The following is a 23,986-nucleotide window of genomic DNA, read 5'->3' on the forward strand; positions in this document are numbered from 1 at the left end:
CTGAGAGGAAATCAGTGCCTGCCTATCCGCCTCCCCTCATGAGGAAGTTGTAGACTGCTACTATTTAGGGAGAAACTGATTCATACCAGTTATTTTACTGTCTGTACTCCCCATGTGAACACTTTAATGAGAGCTATGAACCACAGCTCCTTAACTAAGTGACTGGATGTCACCTTTTGCTTTTACAGTTGCTGAAACACTTGCTGGTGTGTATCAGTTGACTGTTTTGAACTTCAGTGAAAATCTAGATACAAGATTTTGTGTTGATGTTATGGGCAATAAGTTAGTATTTCAGGCTTAAATGAACCCACGCACTTAGCAAGAATTTTAAATAGTGTTAGTTCTGTTACAGATTTCATTTATTGGCTTGCTATTAGGCAGGCATCATGAGGGGTTAAATGAGGGTTTTTTTTCTATTCTGCTAATCTTTGATTAATTTCTTATTTATGTGATGTTGGAAAAAGTAAGTTTGCTATTTAGGAATAATTTTCAAGATCTAGGAAACTGTATACATCTCCACAAAAGGTGCTGGCAGTGCTTCTGAATCCCGTAGGCGGGCAGAGGTGTTCCTGCTCTGTGTCCTCAGAATGAGCAATAGCAAGGCTGAGCACACATTCCCAGGAGGCACATGTGCACTCAATATATCCATACCTGTTATCCATGAGCAGCCACAACTGACGCAGAAAGAAAATGCAGCATTCAGGCAGACACAAGGAGTATCAATGACCTTGTCCTCTTCCCCTCTCTGGCTGCTCAGGATGAAAGCCCATTAGTATAAAATATATAAGTATACAGATATATAAGCCAATATGAATCACTCTGTGATAGACTAGATTAGGACCAGACAGCAGCTGGTCCTAGACTCCCAGTCTAGCCAGTAGCTGGCCTGGGATCCTCTTGTCTCCCAGTTGCCTCACACACAGACACAAAGATATAGATGGCTCTCACCAGTAGCTAGGTTGGAGCTCCTGGTCCTCTGCTGTCCAACTTTCAGAGCCTTCTTGTCCCCTGTGGATCACACCTATGGCCACACCAATACTTGCCTCCTGAGCATCTCCTGCTTGCTGGCTGGTCTGGCTTGACGTTCGATCGTGATCACACACTGACACACACCCACACAAATGCTCACTGCCTGGCTCTCCAGGCATTGCCATCCTGATGCATCAGCCCTGACGTCCCATGATCTTTCCCCAGTTACTGCACTTGGATTTCTGTTTGCTCACAGGTCCACGGAGGAGAGAGCCCCTCACCCATGGGAAGAGTTGGAAATGGAGTTTAATGAGAAGGTGGGGCAGGTTGTGCTGATCAGGTGCAGGGTGTGGCCAGACCACTGTATGATCCAAATGCCAATTTATAGATGCCTTTTATCTCATTTTCCCTTTGGTCTCCCACACTTGTTCCTACGCAAACCACCACGGCTGGATACCTGGAGCTTGGACTGTAAGATAAGCCACCACAGTGGGAACTTGAGATAAGATGAAGGGGATACTATTGTCCAGGTGTTATCCCAGACCTAGGGGCATGTTAAGAAAGCTTGGAGAGAAGAATCTATCCCTGGTAATGGACATAAATAATGCCGGATTTACAAGCCACATGGAAAGCCAACTTGGCAACTGTGCTGAAATCAGCTTGGATTCCCTAAAAGGTAATTCTGGCAGGGAGAGATTGCAACCACTGACTCACAGCGCACCAGCTCAAAAGAAGAGAAAGCATAAGCATGTGGATTTATTAGCGTTAGAGGTGAGGAAATAATTTAGCCAACAGAATAAGAGAATTTTGTAGTCAATGAGCATTAATTCCTTTGTTTGCTAGGATGTATAAATAATGAAAAGTTTTGAAAGGCTTTGGGACCTCCACCACTTAGAAGCCCAGGGTGAAGAAGGACCAAAAGAATATCACTGGATCCATAGGTGGTGACTGTTTTCTGCTTGATCTCTCCACTGTCCCCCCCCCCTTCTCTATTTCTTTCTACCTCACATTCATCGTTAAATAAAATCTGTATTATCAACTTTGGCATATAATCTTGTCTTCTGAGAAGGGCTTGTGGCAGAGGTTCCTTTCTCTGAGTAGGATTTTGAGGTTCCCACATTTGCTGTCTCTCTGCTCTTTCATCTTCATGGAGGTAGGTCTGTAATAATTTTTCCTAATATAGGCTACAAAGCACTTCTTTTTGATATTTATTAAGATGAGGCCGTGAGATCATCTAGGAGATGTATACTAGTGGCAATATCAATGTGAAGTGCTTTGTGGAGAAAAAAACATGGATTTTATAGACGTGATGTATATATTTAGGGAAAAATATCCATATTACTGAAGCATTGTTTTGTACTTGATCCTTGCACCCAACTGGCCCATCACAGATTTTGTAAATTACTCTAAATAGTCTTCAGTGTCCAGTATGGGTGATCACTGGGGCAATTGCTAAACTAGATGCACAAAGACTTGAGATTTCTCCATATTCCTATACTTGCTGTCTCAATATCCAACGAGGAAAGAGTTGTCAAATGTTTTGATGGTAGGGAAGGTACTTCTAGAAAGTTTGCAAATGGCAGAAATACTAGTGAAAAAATTATTGTATTGTACCTTCCTTCATCTCACTGCTGATTAAATGCTCTCCCTGCAGGAAATACAGCCTCTTGTTTTCTGAACAGTACTGTTACATGTAAGCCTTTTTTATTTTTAGCATCTTTAAATTAGATTTAGCAGCTGGAAGCAGGGAGAAGAACTGATGCCTTGTAGTCAGCCAGCTTCCATAGAAACATTGCAATAAGGAAAATATCCTGGACTGGAAGGCTGGCTGAATAAGAAATTGTGTAACCTTTCATGGTAAGGCATGAGTTTAGCCAGGCAATGCAAATGGCAATTATGATAGTAACGAAAGAGGTAGTGAAGCTGAGATGGTAATGGCAGGGAGAGCTCTAATTGTTTTAGTCTCTGCTCATGGTCTTGCTGTCATTGGTGATTGCTGTGGACTGCTGCCTTTTAAAATGGCTTATTAGTTACGACATTCAACGCTGTAATTGACATTCCTTTCCATCATGAATACTCAGGCATCGTGGAAAATACAGTCCTTCTGTTCTACCGGTTCTCCTGGGAGGGGGGAAAAAAGCCTGTAGTTGTTTGGGAGACAGAGACTATTTTTAGGCTGCTTTTTCCTACTATTTTTGACTTATTTTCTTGTCTGTCAAAGCAATTCCATACAAAAACTCATTAATTTCTTTCAGAAGACTTATACAATACAAAATGATCTTGCTTCTCATGCAACCTCTTGTATCTTTGCCACAAATCTTCTGTCACTTGGCATGTTTCCAGATCCCAGCAGGCCTTACTTTTGTTGTACCCAAATTTTGTGTGGCACAACTGGATAATTTCTTTAATACCAAAGAACAAATGAAAAAGTCAGTCATAAAAGGGGCTAAAATACATTTTCTTCTGCTGTTGGCTGAATTAATTGGAACAAGTGGAAAATACTGAGGTAGGGTGGGTTTTTTTTTGTTTCAGTTTATTATCTGTAATTTTTAGGGGTATCTAGAACAAAAAGAGTAGTCTGATTTGCCTTTTCCATTTGTGGTATAAGGCTGTTTATTTCCCATTTCCTTTTCAAAGAAGCATTACCTACAACCCCTTTGTATTATGTCAGTCTGAATTAGGCACTTCTCTGCCCCTGAGCAGGTAATCACATATATTGTGCTCTGGCCAGTAGCATTGTTTCTTTCGGGAATCTGGCTGGCACACTGAGCTTAACATATTAGTTTTTAAAAGTTTTATTAGTTTAGCTTGTCTTTTGCTTCAGTGACTAAGATTTCTGCCCCCCTACAGTACTCTAGGATGGTGCCTTTATAAGGTGCTTAGCACCAAAGTAAGATGTAGTTGCTTGGCAAACGCTCGGAGTAGCCTCACCAAACTCCCACTCACCCAAGGCACATGGCCACCAAAGGAAGCAGGCCAGTCCCAAACTGACCAGTCTTGCTTGGCCTCCCCCTGCTCCTGTCTTTCCTGGGCAAAACACCTGTGCCACATGCCCTGTTTGCTTGCCCTTTGTTTGCTACATGTACTTGCTCCACAGAGAGAGAAGCATTCATCCTATTTTGTTGGTGCGCACAGACACCCTGTGATGGCTGGACACAGCATCCATCCCTTTTTTTTATTGATATGTTGCATCTCCATCTTGCCTAAGTCTGGGAAACTACCTCTATGTGTACAGTAACACTGTGTATAGGAGTGCTAATCATAGGGGATGTTGCCACATACACTGTTCTCTGACATGTCCATGTTTTTTTAAGCCCATATTTTAAAAGATAGAGGCTTAATTTGCCCACTCGACACAAACATTGAAGCATTCACAGAAAATGGGGGCATTGCAAGGAACATCATGTACAGGCCAGCAGAATTACTATTATACTTACAGAAAAAGCTGCAGAACTCAAGAGTGTATTACAGAATGTTCTTTTACTTCACTTAGAAAAATTGTTACCTAATATCCTTATTTTCATCCACTGCAGTTCTCTAGTGTTCATGTGAGATTTGGCTAAGTATTCTATTAAGTATTCAGTATTCTATGTCTGCAGTTTAATTTGAAAAAAAGAATAAATTGCCACCATACTAAAATTTTTCTGACTGTAACAAGCCTCTGTAATAGGACAGCAAAGACATCCTTTTGTTTTGTTTTTTAAAACAGTAGAAGAAAAGAGATACAGAAGTCCAGAGAGCAAAGGAAAGAGTAAAAGAAGCTAGAGAGTGTGAAGGTAGCAGAATGAGCAATGGTTGTGATGTGCATAGAGATTCATACAGCTGAAATTGTTTAAAATTGTGAGTTTTTGCTGCCAGTCCTGCGAAGCCATGCACATGGCTGGGCACCATCAGCTGACTGCCAGGCTTGGGATGTCACCTGAGGAATCATTCTCTGCAAAACTGGGCTGTAAGTGACTTCCAAAGGTAATATGGCTTCTTAGGGAATACTGTGATCTTATCTCAATACGCCTATTTGTGGAATCTCACTGTAGACAGTGGCCAGGTTGTACCTTTGGAAACTGTAGAAATAAAATATTCATGTACTTTTGATTTCAGAAAACTCCCCTCCCCACACCCACATTTCCCCCCCTCTCTCCTACACACTTCTATCATGTTTCAGTCAAGTTATTTTTATAATAAATTTTTATTTGAGAAATGATTCACTACACTGGGAGAGTCTTAATTAGAAAATCCCTGCTGGTTGTTGAGTGCTTTTAGTTATTCTGATTAATCAGATACTACCACTGCATGGAATAATTCTGCCATGACACGGAAAGTCTTTTAAACAATTTGCTGCTGCTTAGGGGTTCCCTAAGATTGATTATAAACTGAGATCATCACAGGAGCATGCAATAAAGAAACATAACTTTGTGCTTTTTTTAAACTTGGTTGCAAAGCCTGTAAAGAACTGGAATAAAGACTGGAATCTGACTATAGATACGAAGGTGGGTTGCACAAAATTACCTTGGTCTATGGAGAACACAGCAGGCAGATCAAAGAGTTTTCTTTTTACCTTTTACATCTTTTACCTGTAGCCTTTTGACTGTTGCTAAACCTACTGTGTGCAGAGGGTTTTTTTTTTTTTTTTTAGTTTGAGATTTGTTGTTTTTAGCATGGTAACTACTGTGACAGCAGCATGTAATAGGAGTCTCAGACTAGTGGTGTGTTAGGTAGTTATTAGGGAGTGTGCTTTGGTTTTCCTTGCACAAGGGAGCAGGTGTCAGGAAGCTCAGTGCCATGTCTGGAGAAGTGACTGCTCCGGAACTGCTCTGGACTCGAAGTAAAGTGGAAATATATTCAAGTCCTTATCAACCTTTGCATTCAGAAGTGTGAAGTCACAAATGAGATTTGTGCGTGAGAAATAAGCATTCAGACTCCTCATGGCTGTTTATTGCTAAATCAGATCTTTGTGGCCTGTTGCAGTACTGAGAGGGCTTATTTTGTAACATTTTTTTCATTACAACAGATTAACAAAGTTTGGTGTGCCTCAAAGCTTCTAAAAAAGAGGAATGTTGGTCTGCCATTCTGGTACTGATAAAATATCTGCATTTTATATAGGTTTTTCATGATAAACAAAATTTTGTTCCTTAGAAAACATGGTTAAAGCTGTAAATTTGTAAGCTTTCAACTTTGCCTGTGAAAAGAGGTTGCCTTTACTCAAGTTAGTTTATTTTCAGTGTCTTATCCTTAATGTAGTTAACATGATTAGAACTAAACCTCTCTTAGCCTAGTAAATAGTGCAAGATTCTATTTTGTAAGGTGAAGAGTGAGAAATATGAGAGATTTCTGTAATGTGTTTGATTTTTGTATGTTCTTCTGTGAGTTTTTTAATGTGGTTTTTAATTTTTTGCTGAAGATGACAAAAGTATAAATTAGTTCTGTCCACAGAAGGCAAAATAGAGAACTCTGGTACCAACCTGCCATTGGTAGCAAAAAAAAGCAATTACACTGGAGTGTTACCTCCACTCTGATTGCAGGCTGTGTGATTATGTGTGCAATGACAATCCAAATAGATAAAATTAAGCTCAATGGCACATAAGTACAGGTTCTTAGGTAAATACACTGAAAAGTGTCTATGAAAAAAGCTAAGTACTGTTATTCCATCCATATGAGCAGCTGAGCTATGTACACATTGCAGTGTTAATGCAATATTTTTCTCAACGACGGCATCATTAGAGTCACAAAACTGAGCTCTGAAAATTACTTGATATTCACATATGTCATAAATCTGCTTTATTTCGTATTTTGTTTACTTGCATTTCAGTAAATATAAGAAATATCCTACTAGGTTTGTGTTAACGCAGATAAAAAAGAGCTTGTGTAAAAAACAATACAAATCTAAGAGTACTGAAAAAGTCTCACGTGCGTCTTCAGCCTGAAGGATTTTCTTTTGCCTCAACTTTTGCAGCTGGTTTAACAAGATTGCCTCCCATACCAACTTTGCCTCTTCTTACTTGGCAGAGCTGTGATTCTTTTTGTTTGTTGAACTGAAATGGTAACTTGAGATTTGTTTTCTTCTGCTTCATCTTCTGAAAAGATTCAAAGACCTCACCTGAAGAGCACTTCCATACAGCTTAATATTAGGCATTGAAAATGTATTTTAAAAACCTAAACAGCCATTCAAATAGGGTGAAAGTGTAAAATTAATAGATGATTTGAATTAATAATGTTCCCAAACATAACACCTAGAAAATTTAGAGGAAAAAATTACCTGCTAGTATCTTTTGTAGCCAACAAACACAGCATGAAAGCAGTCTTTGTAAATCCTCATGTTTTTAAGTGTCATAAAGTCTGCTTAGAATTAAAAAAAAACACCTAAAATTACCCTATATATGTGGACAAAGAGGCAGAGCTGCACATTTCTTTTTCTACATTTGTCCTATTTCTCAGCAATATAGAATTGGTAAAAAAATCAGTTAACATAAATTAGAATAGCAGAAGGGAATAATTTCAGTGCCAGTTGCATTGAATGACGGTTTTTATATTTTTTCAGAGCTGTGGAAATCTGGTAATTGTACTATCAATGTACATCATTCACCTGAATGTGATGTTTGAAGGAAAAGGAATTTAACCAGACAATGCCTTCTGATTCCTCTGTAGGCTGTGGAGAGGAACACTGGAGTCTGTCAATGCTGATCACACTGGGGGCACGTTAGGTGATGTAAGGTGATGTAAGCTGTTGACACAAGAAGTGTCTGCTGGCCACTTGCCTTAGGTCCTTTGTTGCAGAAATATTTTAAAATTATCAGAATAATACAGATCAGTTTCTGATTTGGGTCTCTGGGAGGCTAACACTCTTAATATTCCCAGCAGAATTTGGACTTGCCATGTGTGATATGCATACAGGAGGGAAATCTCTTCCTCTCTCCCTTTTCCCCTGCATTTTGTATTCCAAAGAAAAACACCTGCCTCCCTCTTTTATGGGCTGTGTTACTTTGATTTATTAACCTGATGGAAGAGTAGAGGAAAACTGTCCGTCTTCTCTTCATTCTGTTGTCCATAGCAGGGAGAATCAGAGATGACCTGCAAGTCCTGCTTTCCTGTCAGGACTTCTGTCACAGACTTAGCATGCTTGAGAGAGCAGTAAGTGTACCTTTATGATCATGTTCCTCTAAGTAAGTATTGGGACAGCCAAATTCATTCACAGTGGCTTGCTTCAAGGATCAAAAGTGGCTTCCGGTCTCAGTTTTGCCTTTTGTGATGGTTTTATCTTTTCTAAGATAAATATAAATTTATAATGTAAATATTCTTGCATTTCCTACAGAGACACTATCATATCAGCAAAGAAAAGCTAGTTATGAAGTATTTCACAACTACTTTATACATCAGGCAGCCTGGGATCAGTGGGATGGCAAAAATAGGATATAAAAAAATGCTTCCCAATTAAATCTGTTCATTTCCTAAAAATGAAAATAGTCCATTGGTTCATTCCCCAATTCTCTCAGTGTATGGCAATTTAAAATTTACTTTTAATTTCCATTTTCTTTGCAGAATATCATTATCAAGTCACATTAAAAACATGCAGCCTTGAGAGAGTAGTGGCTTCTACTGATGCCTGTAAGGGAGCTTTCTGTACCCAGGCAGGTACATCTGTGGTCTGTGGTTTCAAAACATTGCAAAAAAATAAAGCTAAATGACTGTCATCATATTGTAATGCCCCCTGTGGTAGAAATCACTAGCCAAGTGTTTGATCTGGAAGAGCTACTTTTCTTAAAAAAACCCTAACCAAACCAAAAACCAAACCGTAAAACCCCACAAATAAAAATCTAAACCCTCAAACATGTTGTGATTTAGATGTGGAATAATGGATGCATTGTTTAGTCTAACCACTCTATAGTCAGAGTAAGGCTATTATAAGTAGGCTATTAATCAGGAATTTAAAAGCAGTGATGTATACACAACTCAAACATTAATAGTTCAATACTTTTGTTTAATTGATGTATATGCTTGATACTTTTTGAAAAATTTATATAACCATTGCAGTTGTCAGTTCCATCCCTATTAGCATATTTTGCCAGTAAAGCTTTAAATGGTAAATTAACTTCTCTGTCCTTGAAATGCCAGTAGTTTTTGATTGATTGCTGTTGGAACAGTGAAGCATGAAGAAAGAAATTAATAATCTCCCCTAAAAATAATTTTAGAGGAATTGGGGAAGTCATGTAAATTCTGCTTGAGGATGCAGGTTGGGATGCCTTGGTCTCCTCAGGTTCCAGTGTGTTCTGTTGAGTAGCCAGACAAGTGATGGTTGAACGAGTCAGAGTTTAACAATGCCTTTGAGTTCTGATGCAGTGATTTTTTTTCTGTGGTGTTAAAGTGCTGATTTCTGAAGTTAATTTTTATTGAGTAGGCTCTGGAGGCAATTGTAGACTCTCACTACAATGCTGTGGGCTCTTTGTTTTTTCTTTCTTTATTTTCAATCTAGATCACATACTGTTTAAATTTCAAGTCTGTTACTTGACTGCTGAAGTCTTCCTTAACTGTGCTCTAAGAAAAGAGGTTGCTTGTGAATGTAATTCATAAATTAAAGCTTTTAAAGCAGCATTCTTGTTTGTGTCACTCTTACAGTGACTCTTTTGAGTACAAAGATCCAAATGGATCATGGATATGGAGCATTCACAGGTTTCTCTGTACATAGGAGTGGGTTGTCAGGACAGGGTAAAGGGTTGTCATATGGTTTCCTGTTCAGAATATTTTTCTGGGAAAGCATTGGAGTGTTGCAATCTGTTGGTAATAAATACCTTGTTAAATTTACAAAAAAAAAAAAAAAAGGATCACTTCAACAAGGAATCTGAAAGAAATCCATATGCTAGTTTGCTAAAATGAAAGCATCTTATTGAAGACCTTTTGGAACACAGGTGGCTATTTTTCCTGCTGTATTTATATAATTTTCAAAATATGAGAGATTATTACAATTATGCAATCTAAAGTTACTATCACAGTGATTCAGTTTGCTTGTATTAAACTTACCTTTGCAGTTTTACTCTGTGATTCTCATGTGGCTTTCCCCAGTACACATCTGGAAGCAAATTGTTTTGAACAGTTACTGACAATGGGTTGTCTGTCACTGGAAAATCAGAAAGGGTCGAGGTAACCTCTGATAGTGGATTGTGCTGTTTTTTCAGTGCCTCCTCATTAAGCAGTACTGATTCAATAACTGAATGGTTTATTTCAATGTCTCTTAGGTGAAGAGAATTTCTGGAATGCCTTTTTCCTAATAAGTTTTTTTGAATAAAATGTCCTATTCAGATTGAATTAACATGAGAAAACCAACTCAGATACATACTAATTTGTTTGCATTTAAGATTCTCTGATAGTATATTCTTAGTGTAAGCATGCTGATGGTTTGCTTTTGGAACTTCAACAACAATTTGATAACAAAACTGGGAACAATTCTGTTACATGGCATTGTTCACCATATACACTACTGTTTGTTGGGATTTTTAAAGCAATTCTACTTTTTTCTTTTTCAATTCATTTATCATATGTTTTTGATGAGATTTGCTTATCTCCAGTGCTAGTTTTGTGCCTAGTAGCTTATTCTAGTAAAACAACCCAAACATATTCCAAATCCAAACAATACAACAATGTGTTGTTTTAATTATGGGTTGATTTTGCATTTGTATTTGTGAATGTATTTATTAAGTTGTTTTTGTGGTCATTGTTGATACAAATTAGTATAATGGTGAAATAAAAGTAATCTCAAGATTCAAGTAATCTTCCTCACCAATTAATCAAGAAGATATATTTTGAAGATATGTTTCATCAATGCATATAAATATCTTAAGGGGAAATGTCAAGAGGATGGGACCAGACTCTTTTTAGTGGTGCCCAGTGACAGGACAAGGGGCACAAATTGAAACACAGGAAATTCCATCTGAATATGTGGCAAAACTCCTTTACTTCGAGGATGACAGAGCACTGGAACATTCTGCCATGAGAGAGTGTGGAGTCTCCTTCTCTGGAGATATTCAAAACCTGTCTGGATATGATCCTCTGCAACCTGCTCTGGGTGAACCTGCCTTACCAGGGGGTTGGACTGGATGATCTCCAGAGGTCTCTTCCAACTCCAACCATTCTGTGAAACAACTGAAATGTTGTCCATATCAAAAATAATGTGCGGTTAAGAAAAATGAAATCTTTGATTGCTTCTGAAAGGTTTCCTCTGAAAATTATCAAAAGCACTTCAGTAAGGAAGAATTTAGTCTTTCATATGCAACAGCTTAAATTGACCAAGACCAAGAAAAAAAGCAGATCTGATTTGTACTGCCTCTATCTGACATAATATTGTTACTGTGGTGTAAGAATTGCTGTCAGTGGTGTCCTTGTTATATCCATACATGACATTCTTTTAATAAGGCATTCTTGCTTTATTGTTTCTGATGATGCTTTCACACATATTTGCTTCTGTTTGCATTTCATCCAGACTGATCTTGGTATTTCTGTTGCAGGTCTCCACAGACAAATCCCTAAATGGCTCAGGAAAGGATCCACTACTATTTCTTGTATTAAGGTCACAAGCTGAAGTATGCCAAAACCCCTGTAGTTAAATAAATGAGATTTTTCTTTGTCTCTGCTGTCTTGGAAGACCTTTTGGATTTGTCATAGTGATTTCTGAGGGACTATTAAAATATGCAGTCCTTATCTTGCTCTTCACATTCCCCCTGAAGGTACAACATATGTCCATGTTTGTTTTAAGGTAACAAGACTAATTATGTAGTTATTACTGAAAATATTGCATCCAGGCAGTGGAGGTACAGCTTCAAGGGTTTTCATGTGTTAATGACACATTTTAGTCCCTTAATGGAAGACCTGAAATCACCATAGATATTTGGCATGTGTTTTTGTTGCTACTTCATCTGTTGAAGTCAAGAGAAATTGCTGGATTGTTTTTACTTTCTGCTTGTTTCCATGTGGCATAGAGAGATATGAAACATTTTCACGTGCTGACAGTGGATGACTCAGTACAAGAGAGGAAAAATTACATAAATGTGCCATCCAAGCATTCCTAACCAGTGTGACATGGTAGTTTTTGGAAGAAAGCAAAAGGGAAAAGTGTGTGAGAAATGTAAAAATACAAAAGATGAAATATAAGTAATATGTGCCTTGGTTTGTAGCAGTGAATGGGTTGAATGTTTAATAAGCAGAGGTCAATGATACAGCAGCTAACATCTTGGTTATTTGTGGATTTACTGCCTGTGTCCCAAGAAGAAATGTTGTTTTAGAGATGGCTGCAGACAACTGATGCAAGAAATGTGGAAAGCTTTGCTAATGAGCATTTATTTGTGTATGTGTGTAGAAAAACACAGCAAGCTAGTGATTTGAAAACAAATCCAGTAAGTGATTTGATGCACCCACTTGCTGGTTTGCCCCAATCAGACAAGTCACTGCCTGTGTGCTGTGTACCCTCTTTGGTGGAAGAGCTAGGACATGTACATATGCAGCCTCTCTATCATTTCTGCTGGAGGCTGCTGTCCTTCACAGGGTTAGCTGTATGCTGCACGTGTCTTAGGTTCATTTAATTTTTACATGCATATGGCTAATACAAGATTTACCTTATCAGGTCATACATATATATATATACACACACATACACATATAAGAAGACAATTAAATATTTTTTAGTTTCAGAAAATAAAACTAGAAACTAATTTTGTTATGTTATTCCAGCTTTTATAATTTTTTCATGCTGAAATCAGTTTGATTTTAATACGCTGAGGCCCAAAAATCCCATATGTCAGCAAAGAGATTCTGTTCAGCTGCATCTATCAGCAAACCGCAACTTTAAAATTATATACTGCATGCAGATGATTGATGAGGGAGTTTGTGTCATCAGTACATGATAGGTCATGCATTGCTGCAGTAGTGCAATGTAACATGCAGCAAAGTACTGGCAATGCTATGGCAGATTTCCGGGTACATTATCTTCTGCTGTGTTCAGCAATTTATGGAGTTCAAATATGCATGTCTACTTGTATTTCTAAAACTAGGGAAGAAAAGGAGATTTAAAGCAAAAATGACTATGTTCTCTTCCTTTGCCAGTATGGCAGTCATCTGGATTATGGGAAGGTTAAGTACTAATATTAGTAACTGTTATATATATATAAATATATATATATATATATATAAAAGTAAGTGTTATATATATATAAAATAAGTGTTAAGTACTAATATGATTTTTTTCAGTGTTTCCTGTGAAGGCATTTGAAGATTTAAAAGTTGTGGCCCATTTCACTGATCCCAGTGTTATTCTGGATTTAACACTGCTGTCTTACAGAGAATGGACCTGTGAACTATATCTTGCTGGAAGGATTTTGAGCAAAGAAAAGGGAATTCAGTTATATAAAGAGTAGAAGAAAGCATATTGGGAGTAGACAATACATAAGTTCAATAGTTGAGTTCTGTGGCAGACTGAAAAAAAATAAGGGAGAAGAAATCTGGGGAGAGTCTCTATCAACAATTGATTCTGTAAGTGAAATGCTTGATCAAAAAGATCTAAAATTATACTTCATGCCTCTGTATATTTTAAGAAAAAAACCAAACCAAATCAAACCAAACCCCAGTTCTTGCATTCTGTCAGGCCAGAAATGCCACCATAATATTAACAGTGAAGCACTTCGGCTCTCCAGAGTTATCCCATGGGAACACGTCTCTTTGACAGATGGGATAAATCTGATTTGGTTCCATAAATTCATATTTCTTCAGAGAAATGCCACACTTTTGTAACTAAACAGAATATTTTACCATGTGATTTTTAATAGTATTTGATTTAGGATCATACTGATTTTGTTTATGACTCCTGGTTTTTCAGATGTGTGTCACAGTCCCCAGATCTACTTTCTTATTCCTTGTGAGTATTACTTGAGTACATTTACAAAGCTGGGAGGAGTGGAGAGAACCATTCATTATAGTCAGCTGGCAGGGAGGGAAAAAAGCTTGTTTCTAAATATAATGTCAATTAATCCCACTGCACAGGATGTATTAGGCATATGTTATTCCTGTCTGAAGACATCTGTGTTTGAAAAGTGAAGAGCAAATATGCCCCGCTGGTGAGCTGGTGAATGATTGCATGGCAAAACTATATAAAAAATAAAATTTTGTTTCTAGTAAACTGGCACTTGGAGAAAGGGAAGTACTGGCAAATTAATGCAGGAATGACATCAGCTCTTTCTTGGTTATATAGAGCAAAAAAAGTCACAGGACTGTGGGGTAGGTCCAGAAATAATTTCTGCTCTATGAAATAGCTGTTAGTATGGTATCTTTCAGCTACAAACTCCCTAATTTCAGCTGTAATGGGGGGTGAAAACTTGTGCTAACAGGTAGGATTTTTTTTTTTAATCAAGAGTGTAAGATAACCTCAATTTCCAAAGATAAAGACTGTCTTCCAATAACTAGTAATTACCACAGGCTTTTAAATTTTGCTCTCTGTTAAGTGTCACTCATTTTAAATTGCGTGTATGTCTCATTTTTTCCTCAATAAGCAAGACAGGGAAAAAAGCTGCCCAGTAATTTAGTAAAATTAAAATTGTCCAGGTTGTATAGGTTGCATAGATCTCACATATCCACTATACTACAATATGGCACAGCAACTAATTTCTTTTATAAATTTTGTCTGAAAATCTTGAATGAACAACTAGAAAAGTACTGGATGCAGAAAAAATAATTTTGCATGAGCATGATATTGTTGGCCCGTATCTGCATTGCATTCTGGTCTGGTACCATTTTGTATTAGGGTGGATATGAGGGTGAAGGCAGGAGAGAATAAGGTTCTGAATAGCACAGGAGGTCATCAGGTTGAGTGTGGAAGGTGAGAAGTTGCTCCTGGCAGCTTTTGATGGTGGGCAGGTTACAGTCCTGGCCAAATGCTGGAGTTGCTCTAAAACACACTTTTTTTCACAGCTTCACAAGTACAAAACTGTCAGTCTCCTCCTGGATGTGCCCTTGGCATGTCGCAGAGATGACGGGTCCTGCAGGTTCCTCCTAAAAGAACCTCCTTAGGGACTAGGGCTGGCTTTCTAAGTGAAGCATCTGTGATGTGAGAAGTCCCGTCTTTGTGACCTTAGTCCTTAATAGCACCAGCATCCCTGCTCTGAATTGCAGGTGCTTGTGGGAAGCCAGACAAAAAAGTGTGTTTGAAAAGCCATGTCTGCCCTTACATAGAGAGGTTAGCAACAAAAGTGACTGCAGGCTCTCTGCAAACAAAGAGGTACAAAGAGGCAGATAGCATTGTTATTTTAAAACAAATCTTTAAACTTGCTTGTTTCCTGTGTTAAGATTGCTATTTGCAGTTAGATTCAGCACAGGGTCAGGGTTGCTCAAGTAAGTCACCCTGTTGCTTTGACACAGTCCTCTCATGACAGTACAGGTTCAAAACAGCCCTTTTTTAAGTACTTTATAAAACAAAGGGACAATGGCTCTTCCTGTTGTGCCAAGGATGGTGGAGAACAGATTGTCAGTTCAGAAAGATTACTGGCTTCACTTGCATTCCAGGCCTTGTGGTGTTTCACTGGCAGCACAGGATTTGCTCTCTAAGGGCAGCCGGCATGAAGCCTTGTGCAAGGTGGCCGGGGGGTTCACTAGATATGATCCTTTGTTAGCAAAGGAGATTCAGGATCCCAGACTTCTGCTAATGGTTTCACATATGCTGATGATGTGGGCATCCGATGTTTTTACCTCTTCTGTATCTGTTCCTTGTATTTCTTTCTCTGTAGAATTGGTCAAAACATTGGTCCCTATGTCATGGGGAACTCTTGTGGAGATCAGGTAAAATCCGTGGTTTAAAAATTTTGGTTACATTTTTGTACCAAAATGGTACAAAATGCTGGTTCCTTAGGCACTGTGATTCAAAAAGTTACTAACTTTGAAAAGACTTTTTATTCCTGTTATGGTTAGAACAGTACATCTGGTCATCCTTTTTTCAGTTTTTCAACTTCCTAGTTTAGGTTTGAAAGGTAATGCTATACTTTGCTGCCATATTTTCCTGGCATGGGAACAATCCATGGTTCTGAATTTGCAGATGCAATATTCTCTAAACTTTTTTCCTTCCAAGGATCTTGAAGAGTTTCAGCTTCTTGGAGGAGATTGGTTTTAAAATAGAGGCCAGGAATTCAGGCAAGTCAAGTGTACTTAAGCAAAATAAGTGGGTTTGATTGTTTTCTTGATTGGCTGAAATGTTCTTGATGGTTGTCGAAGGACCTTAGTTTATCAAAAGGGAGAAAATGATTATTCCTAGAAATTCTTTCCATTTAGTGGGATAGCAAATACAAAAGGTGAAGCAGGAAAAAGTGGCAGGGGTATGAAGAACTGGAAGATTACCAGTCCAAGGCTTTTAAACCTTCCTTCAAACAAGCATATATGAAAGAAATGCAAGTGGGAAGACAAGACCATTAGCAGAATACAGTTACTTTAGAATCTCCCTACAGACAATAAACATATCAAATACTAAGGACAACAGTAAAAAAAAAAAGTCACAATGGAAATAAAATAATGGTAATTTCACATGGTGATTTTGACATTAAAAATACCATCATATCGCATAACTTATGCTTGCTGTAAGTATAATTTCCTCATATATGTTTTCTATATTTGCTCCACCTATAGAGCAAGTCCAAGTAGCAGCTGCCAGTGGAATATGTAGGCAGGTTGTTGCCTTGGACTAATTCTAAGTGGTGCTGCAACAAAAGCCAGTGACATACCTGTTCCTGCAAGGAAATCTTTGTTCACTTTCTGAGACTAATCTGCCATGAACTAGCTCCTTCCATAAAATCTTTCCTACCTTGTAACTATACATTGCTGGGAACAGAAACCATGTAGACAAGTATCACACTTTAAATTAAAGGGCTTCCGATATAATTTAAATCTATGCTGAAACACTCTGCAGGGAACTACTCTGTGCTGGGCAAGTTCCTGCTTTGTGTAGTTCATTTGACTTGATAAATCACTGACATAATTATACTCCTGAATCAGTGGTTACGATGAAAGTAGGAATGTGTGAATGAAAATTCTAAGAATTGGAGTGAGAAACATCTTAAAATTAGGGAGTTCACCTGTTTTACGAAGGGAAAAGAAAGTCTGGCATACAGCAAACCTGGTTCCAAGGTAGTTCATTTGCATAAGACACTTCATTTTGGATATAAAACATGTGGTTGCACATATGCACAAACTGAAATTGAAAGAAATATACTAAAATGACAAATATTTTCCCACTATTTTTAACTGGACTGCAATTATCACTGAATTTTGAAGTTGGTAACAAAAATGTTAGAAAAGGTTGGATTGGGTTTGAGGAGGTTTACTTTTTGGTTTTAGTTTTATGGCCTTCTTTAATCTATAATACTTATTTAATCACTCTCATAGCTACACTTCTTCAAACTCATATAAAAAGAATTGTAAAGAATTGCAAGAATTTATCTGAGCTTGAGCAGGGTTTGGCCGACATGATCTTCAGAGGTCCCTTCCAGCCTCAACCATTCTGTTATTCTGTGATTCTGTGATAAATTTACGCATTTCTTCAAGCTGTATAAGCCAGAATATATCCTGATATATCCATATTCTTTCTGGAAATGAATATGTAAACATACATATTAATACAAAGAGTGTTTGATAGCTACCTATCATGGGTGCCGGAAATGTTTCCAATTAATCACTTTTTTGGAGTATGATTTGTCAGAGTAAGTTCTGTGAAAAACATCTTCCTCAAAATACTTTGAAAAACAATAATAAATAGTATTGTGGAGTTGGGAATTTAATCATTATGGTGTTTCAACGCGAATTTTTCCTATTCATCATGTTCACAGAAGCTGTAACTTCTTTAGTTAGTTTTTAATGAATGATTTTAATGGCTAAGCCTAGTTTCTAACCTTTTTTGTGGCTTCTTGATTTGTTTTTTCATAAAGAAGGCTGCCAGCTCCTTCCCTGTGACAATGCAGGGAGTGTGGGTGGGATACACAGAGGCTCTCGGCTACGAAGGATGGCTGGATTCCTGGAACCCTGCTCTGGAGAGAAGTGAGCAAGCAGAGGACAGCAGGTTGTGAGGAGGAGGATTTTGCTGGAGTGTGGACTTTGTTTTGATTCAGTTGTGTGCTGATTAAAGTTAACAAAAATGTAAGATGGAGGTCATATCCAGCTAATGGATTGAGTTCCATGAATTAATCGAAAAAGAGCAGTATTTTTTTTTTGATGACTGTGTAGCAAATGCATTTCTTCAGATAACTGTCTCTGGTTTCCATGGTAATTTTACTTCTGCTTGTTAAAGGTATTTTTAAAGCTCTTCCACATTATTTGAAGCATTGCTAAAAGCTAGTACTTCAGGGTTATCTCAGCTGTTGATGCCTGCATCAACATACTGCATCTGGCAGTGAAATTCAAGCAGTACAAATTGGAAGAGGAGCAAAAGTAATTTTTGCTGCTCTGAATCAGACTAATGTCCTCTGACAACATTTCATGGTCAGATAAAGTTACTGTTTGCAGATTCAGTGAACTTAAACCACGATAAAGGCTGGAAGGACTTCTGGGCAGCATGCTGTGGTGAAGCATTGTATTTACATTCTCGGTGTACTATGCAACTTAATACACAGTGTGGCTGCTTATCTATGATGTTTCTCAATTACAAAAAAGTAGTAGATGACTGGAAACAACCATCTTTTCAATTTCATACAATATAGTTGGTATATAATACATGGAGATTTATTGAATGTTGATAGTTATGATAATAACAGGATAAAATGAACTCTGACTTGGCAGGCTTTAAATATGTTTCTCATATGAAAAGAGCTGCTTCTTATTGAGTGGTTACATTTAATATTTCACATTTCTTTTTTACTTGGAGAAATGGTCAAAGGCACAGATGAGCTCCATATGGGGAGCAGCTGAGGTCACTTGGTTTGTTCAGCTTGGAGGAGAGAAGGCGGAGGGGTGACCTCATTTCAGTCTACACCTTCCTCAGGGCAGGCAGCAGAATGGGAGGTGCTGGTCTCCTCTCTCTGGTGACCAGCAATGGGACACGAGGAAATGGAATCAAGCTGCATCAGGGGAAGCTCAGATGGGACATTAGGAAGAGAGTCTTCACTGAGATATTGGTCACTGGGACAGGCTCCCCAGAGAAGTGGTCACAGCACCAACCCTGACAGGGTTCAGGGAGTGTCTGGATGATGCTCTTAGTCATATGGTTTAGTTGTAGGCAGTCTTGAGGGACTCAATGAACCTCACTGGGCCCCTTCCAACTTCAGCTTTTTTATTCTAAGCTTGATTTTTATGTCCTGCTTAGTCAGTTTTGTACTGAGAAGGTTGTCAAATAATGTCAGGTGTTGTAAGGATGTTATGTAGACAAGCTCACTCTCTGAGAAGACCAAAGATAAGCTTTTCATTTTTAAATTAAAAACACTTCATCTTTCTGCATTAATGGTGGAACTTGGCAATAAGGGGTATGCTTTGTGACATGTGATCTTTTAAAAAAGACACTTATGTTCCTGCAGTACTGGCATAGGATATTGCAAGATGCTGCATTTTCCAGCTGCTTGTTCACTCCAGTTTTTCTTGGATGCCTCACAGCTAACCAGTACAAACCCCATGGGAAGTCTGAAGCCAAGGTTATGTAGCTCTAGAGCAGTTATCCAGGAGAAACCCTTCTGAAACTAACCTATGGTAGCAAATGACAGCTTTCCCACTGTGAGGATGTGCAACAGCCCAGTACAATTGTAACCTAAGAAGAACAAATTTTTCCCAGGTTCATCAGTGAATGACCAATACATGGAAAGTGGAAAAGAGCCTCTAGACACTGTGAAAAGTTTCAGGGCACAATTGGTGGTCAGGACTACTGCTCGTTGAATTGCTTTGTTGCCTGGAACAGTGTTATCCTCTTCCATGGAAAGGAGTTGTTGGGGAAAATTGAGGACAATGAGATGGGAAATGTTTGCAGTTTTGTTTTAAAGCTTCTTATATTTAATGGCATGCAAAGTTTCTGATATAATTTTTCTTCTGCTTTGGGATGCATGAAGGGAAATACTGGATTTAAAGGCATCAGCACAAAGATCTACCAGTCTATACTAAAGCTGATCTGGTTCATTAGAGCAGTTTATTAATAGATAAATCATAGTTGTAAATGAAAAAATAATGTTTCCCTGAGGGATATTCCTTGACTAATCTTCCAGTGTCCCAAGTGGACACTTCTGTCTGCTTATCCTTTTTTGCCTTTGAGGCTCTGATTTTATTTTATCAGTTTAAAGAGTTCCTCCTCATCTTTGAGCCAATACTTTTTTCTACACTTCATTCTTCCCATTTAGGATCAGTCAGAACTAGAACTAATTTCATTTTCTTGTGACTCTCTGCTGTATAAATGACAATATGACATAATTTGTAGAAGTAATTCAACAGCTGAGAATATGGAGTCTTGAATTAAGCTCCTCTGCAGGACCCTGAAGAGCAGCTCAGTAGTTCTCTAGAGGCTTCTGAAGTATAAATGAAAACACTACTGATTTCTTTTGGTTTTCCATTCTTCATTGATATTAATTCTAACAAAGGTGAAACGTGCTTGGGAATTAATGTTATAAAATCAATGCAATTGAAACTAGATGAAAGACCTAAATTAATTTAAAACAAACAAACAAAAACACACACAAAAAAGCCTGTTTTCGCCCCTCTCCAGGGCATTGTAAAAATATATTATACTGTTAGAAGTACTTTCTAATAGTTGGAGAGTTGGAGATATTTTTGAAAGCAAGTGGTTTGATTAACTGAGTATTTCCTAGCAACTTAGAAAGCTTTAAATATAACTAATTGAGTACTGCCTGAGGAATACACTGTCAAGCCCAAAGCACCTGCCAAAACCAGGTGATGATTCCTTTCTTTAAAATACATCAGATAGTACAGCTGTAACTCAATATTTTGTCAGTATCAAAAAGGAATTTGCATAAGACACATGACACAATATATAGAAAATTGAATCTCAAATTACATTCAGGTATTGCAGACTGAAATAGGAGGTCTGTGAGGTGTATTTTAAAGTTAATACTGCATGCTTCTGTTGAAATAGTGCTGTTTTATCAAGAAGCAGAACAAGACTTTTTGGTAGTTTTTGGTACTTGCCACTTGGTATACACACTGGCCATGTGAACAAGAATATGATTTTGCTTTTTACATGGACAGCCATAGGAAAACTACTTGGCACATAAAAGCTTGGGAGTTTTTATTTACTGGAGGAGAAATCGAGGCAAAGAATGATAATGTCAACGGAGAGAAATGTTGGGGGACTGCAGCTACTTTTTCATATCTCAATCAGCAGCTTAAGATGCTGTTTTTTCTCATTATGTCCATTTGTAGGTAACCTACAAAAACGCTAACAAATCTGCCACATAAATCAATTACACTTCAACTCAAATGAACTCCTGGTAAGTGTCAACAATATAAAGTGTCCACAACGTGGCTGTTGATATGGTCTTCAGTAAGAACAGTTTCACTTTGCTTGGAGGTGGGAAGCTGAACTCTACTTGGCATGCTGTCCAGCTGCAGAGAATAAATGGAGTTGTCTTGTCGAGCAGTATTTGTATGCTTGTAGCTATGCTTTGACTGATCTGGTGCTACTGCACAGCACAGCTTTGGGAGAAATAAAATAGAGGAGAAAAATAATGTCTGTGAAGTCAGGACTGGAAAGCTGGGACCAGGTTACATGATGTTGTTAGAGGATGTTACATGAGTATGCCCCACTCAGCTGTGCTAGCAGAGATCTTTGCCTCCACAGATCAGAGGGCTGAAGCACTTGATCTAGACAGGTTAAAGAAGTTGGAGCTGGAGAAGAAAAGGCTCCAGGGAGACGTCATTGCAGCCTTCCAGTACTTCCTGGGGCTACAAGAGAGCTGGCTGGAAAGAAATTTTTTACAAGGGCATGTAGTGATAGGACAAGGGGAAATCGCTTTAAGCTGAAAGAGGACAGGTTTAGTTTAGATATTAACAAGAAATTCTTTACTGTGAGGGTGGTGAGGCACTGGAACAGGTTGCTCACAGACATTGTGGATGCTTCATCCCTGTATGTGCTCAAGGCCAGGTTAAATGGGACTTTGAGCAACCTGGTCTAGTGGAAGTTGTCCCTGCCCATGGCTGGGGTGTTGGAACAAGATGATCTTTAAGGTCCCTTCCAACCCAAACTATTCTATGATTCTGTGATCTTCCTTAAGACAGATTGTTAAAGGAGAGAAAATTCAGTGAGTTTTATGGTATCTTGATATGCATTAGAAAGGGCCCATACTGTAAGAACAGATCATTTAATTTACTCTCGTGCTGTTGCTGTGTAAGATAGAATCGTAGGGAAATTTGTGATGGAGAGCTTCTGTCTGTCATATTTCTTTCTGATATTTGGATGGAATGCAATTATAAGGGAAAGATACTGTCATAGCTAATCCTGGTTTTTTTCTGTACTTCCTGTTTCACTGCTATTCACACCCATCCACCCTATTTGAAACAAATGTGTACGCCTTGAATATCTGAATCAGCAGGTTGTATTCTGTGTTTACTTCTGTGAAGTTACATGCATCAAGTCTTTTTTTTTTCTGTTCTGCTTGTCCCATTTGTTTTGTTATTATGTATGCAGAGAATGTCTTGGGGGAGTGGGAAACGTAGATTTCTTTTGGATGTGGCTTTACACAGGCCTGTCTGTGCCATTGAAGTGGTCAGTGAAAAGAAAAGCAAGCTGCTGTGATCCACAAACAGATTAAAACTACATACTTATATTTATATTTTAATTGTATCTGTATTTAATTAATGTATTTTTATATTTAAAAAAGAATTCTTTACTATTTATTAAATATTAATATATATAAATATTATATGAACACTTTAGCCAGTTTATGTATTTGAATACTCAGGATGGACCACTTAATACAGGAATCAGCATTAGTATCTAAAAATATGGTTTGGATAGATTTCTTAGGCATTTGCTGTGAAATCCCCTAATTCATTCATTACCAGAAGCTGGGAGGGGATAGCTGGGGTGTAATTGTTTTTAGCCTTCTGATTCATAAAGCCACTGGCTCTTACAGACTTCCTAATTTGAGCAGCATCATGATCCAAATCAACGATACCTGGCAAACTCCAAACAATTATTTTCATTTGCAGTACTAGGGAACATTCAAATCTTTTAAGATTATTGTTATTGGGGCCTGGGGTTAGTTGTTTGTTTGTCTGTTTGTTTTCCATTTTTTATGCTTCCTGTCTCTACTCGCAGGTAACATCATGGTGCTGTGGTCAACCTGCAGAACATCGCTACTTAAATCTGTAACAAACCGGTTCATTCAGAATTTGGCCTGCTCGGGGATCTGTGCCAGCCTAGTCTGTGTGCCTTTTGACATTGCTCTTAGTGCCAGTCCACACTGCTGCTGGTGGATCTATACCATGCTCTTCTGCAGGATTGCCAAGTTTCTGCACAAGGTCTTCTGTTCAGTGACCATCCTTAGTTTTCCAGCCATTGCTCTTGACAGGTAATGGGGAAAATTTGCCATTATCCTGGATTTTTCTTTCTTCTTTCTCTCTTTGTAATGTGGTATCTCCCTTTGATAAATGTGGTATCACTATCTGTAATGCAACCAATGTTGCCTCTGGAACAGCATATCATTTACCCTTCTCCAAGAAAACTTGTAATCTGCCTCACGAAAAGCACAAACTCCTACGACTTATAACTGTGAAAAGTTAGGTCTGTCACAAAAACTCTGTGAGCTTAAAAGTCCACAGCAGTACTCCAGTAGTAATCAATGTCTGAAATTTGAAGTGCATTTTTTTTAAATGCACATAGAATGTTCAGTGTTCAGCAATGCTTTTACTCAGGGCTTGCCAACCACAGCTTGTGCAAAGCAAAACCCTGCTGTACTTCCAATAGATGGATACATGTAACTTGTGACCAACAGCTTTTTCCAAATAGTCAGGAAAAATCTGTTATTTTAAAGCAACTTTTAAAACTATGAGTCTGGTGCCTCCATCATGTCTTTTGAAATTT

At 38.1% G+C, this 23,986-nt stretch overlaps 1 protein-coding gene across 1 annotated transcript in view; it reads left to right on the forward strand.

Moving 5' to 3' along the window:
• GPR176 (G protein-coupled receptor 176) overlaps positions 1-23,986 on the forward strand; it is a 34,642-nt gene that overhangs the window by 6,854 nt on the left and 3,802 nt on the right. The window contains exon 2 of the mRNA XM_063398793.1: positions 23,222-23,474. Within this exon, the coding sequence (XP_063254863.1) occupies positions 23,222-23,474 (253 nt within the window). The remainder of the gene's footprint in view (positions 1-23,221; positions 23,475-23,986) is intronic.

This window comes from Prinia subflava, chromosome 5, assembly GCF_021018805.1.
Source record: "Prinia subflava isolate CZ2003 ecotype Zambia chromosome 5, Cam_Psub_1.2, whole genome shotgun sequence".
Lineage (NCBI taxonomy): Eukaryota > Metazoa > Chordata > Aves > Passeriformes > Cisticolidae > Prinia > Prinia subflava.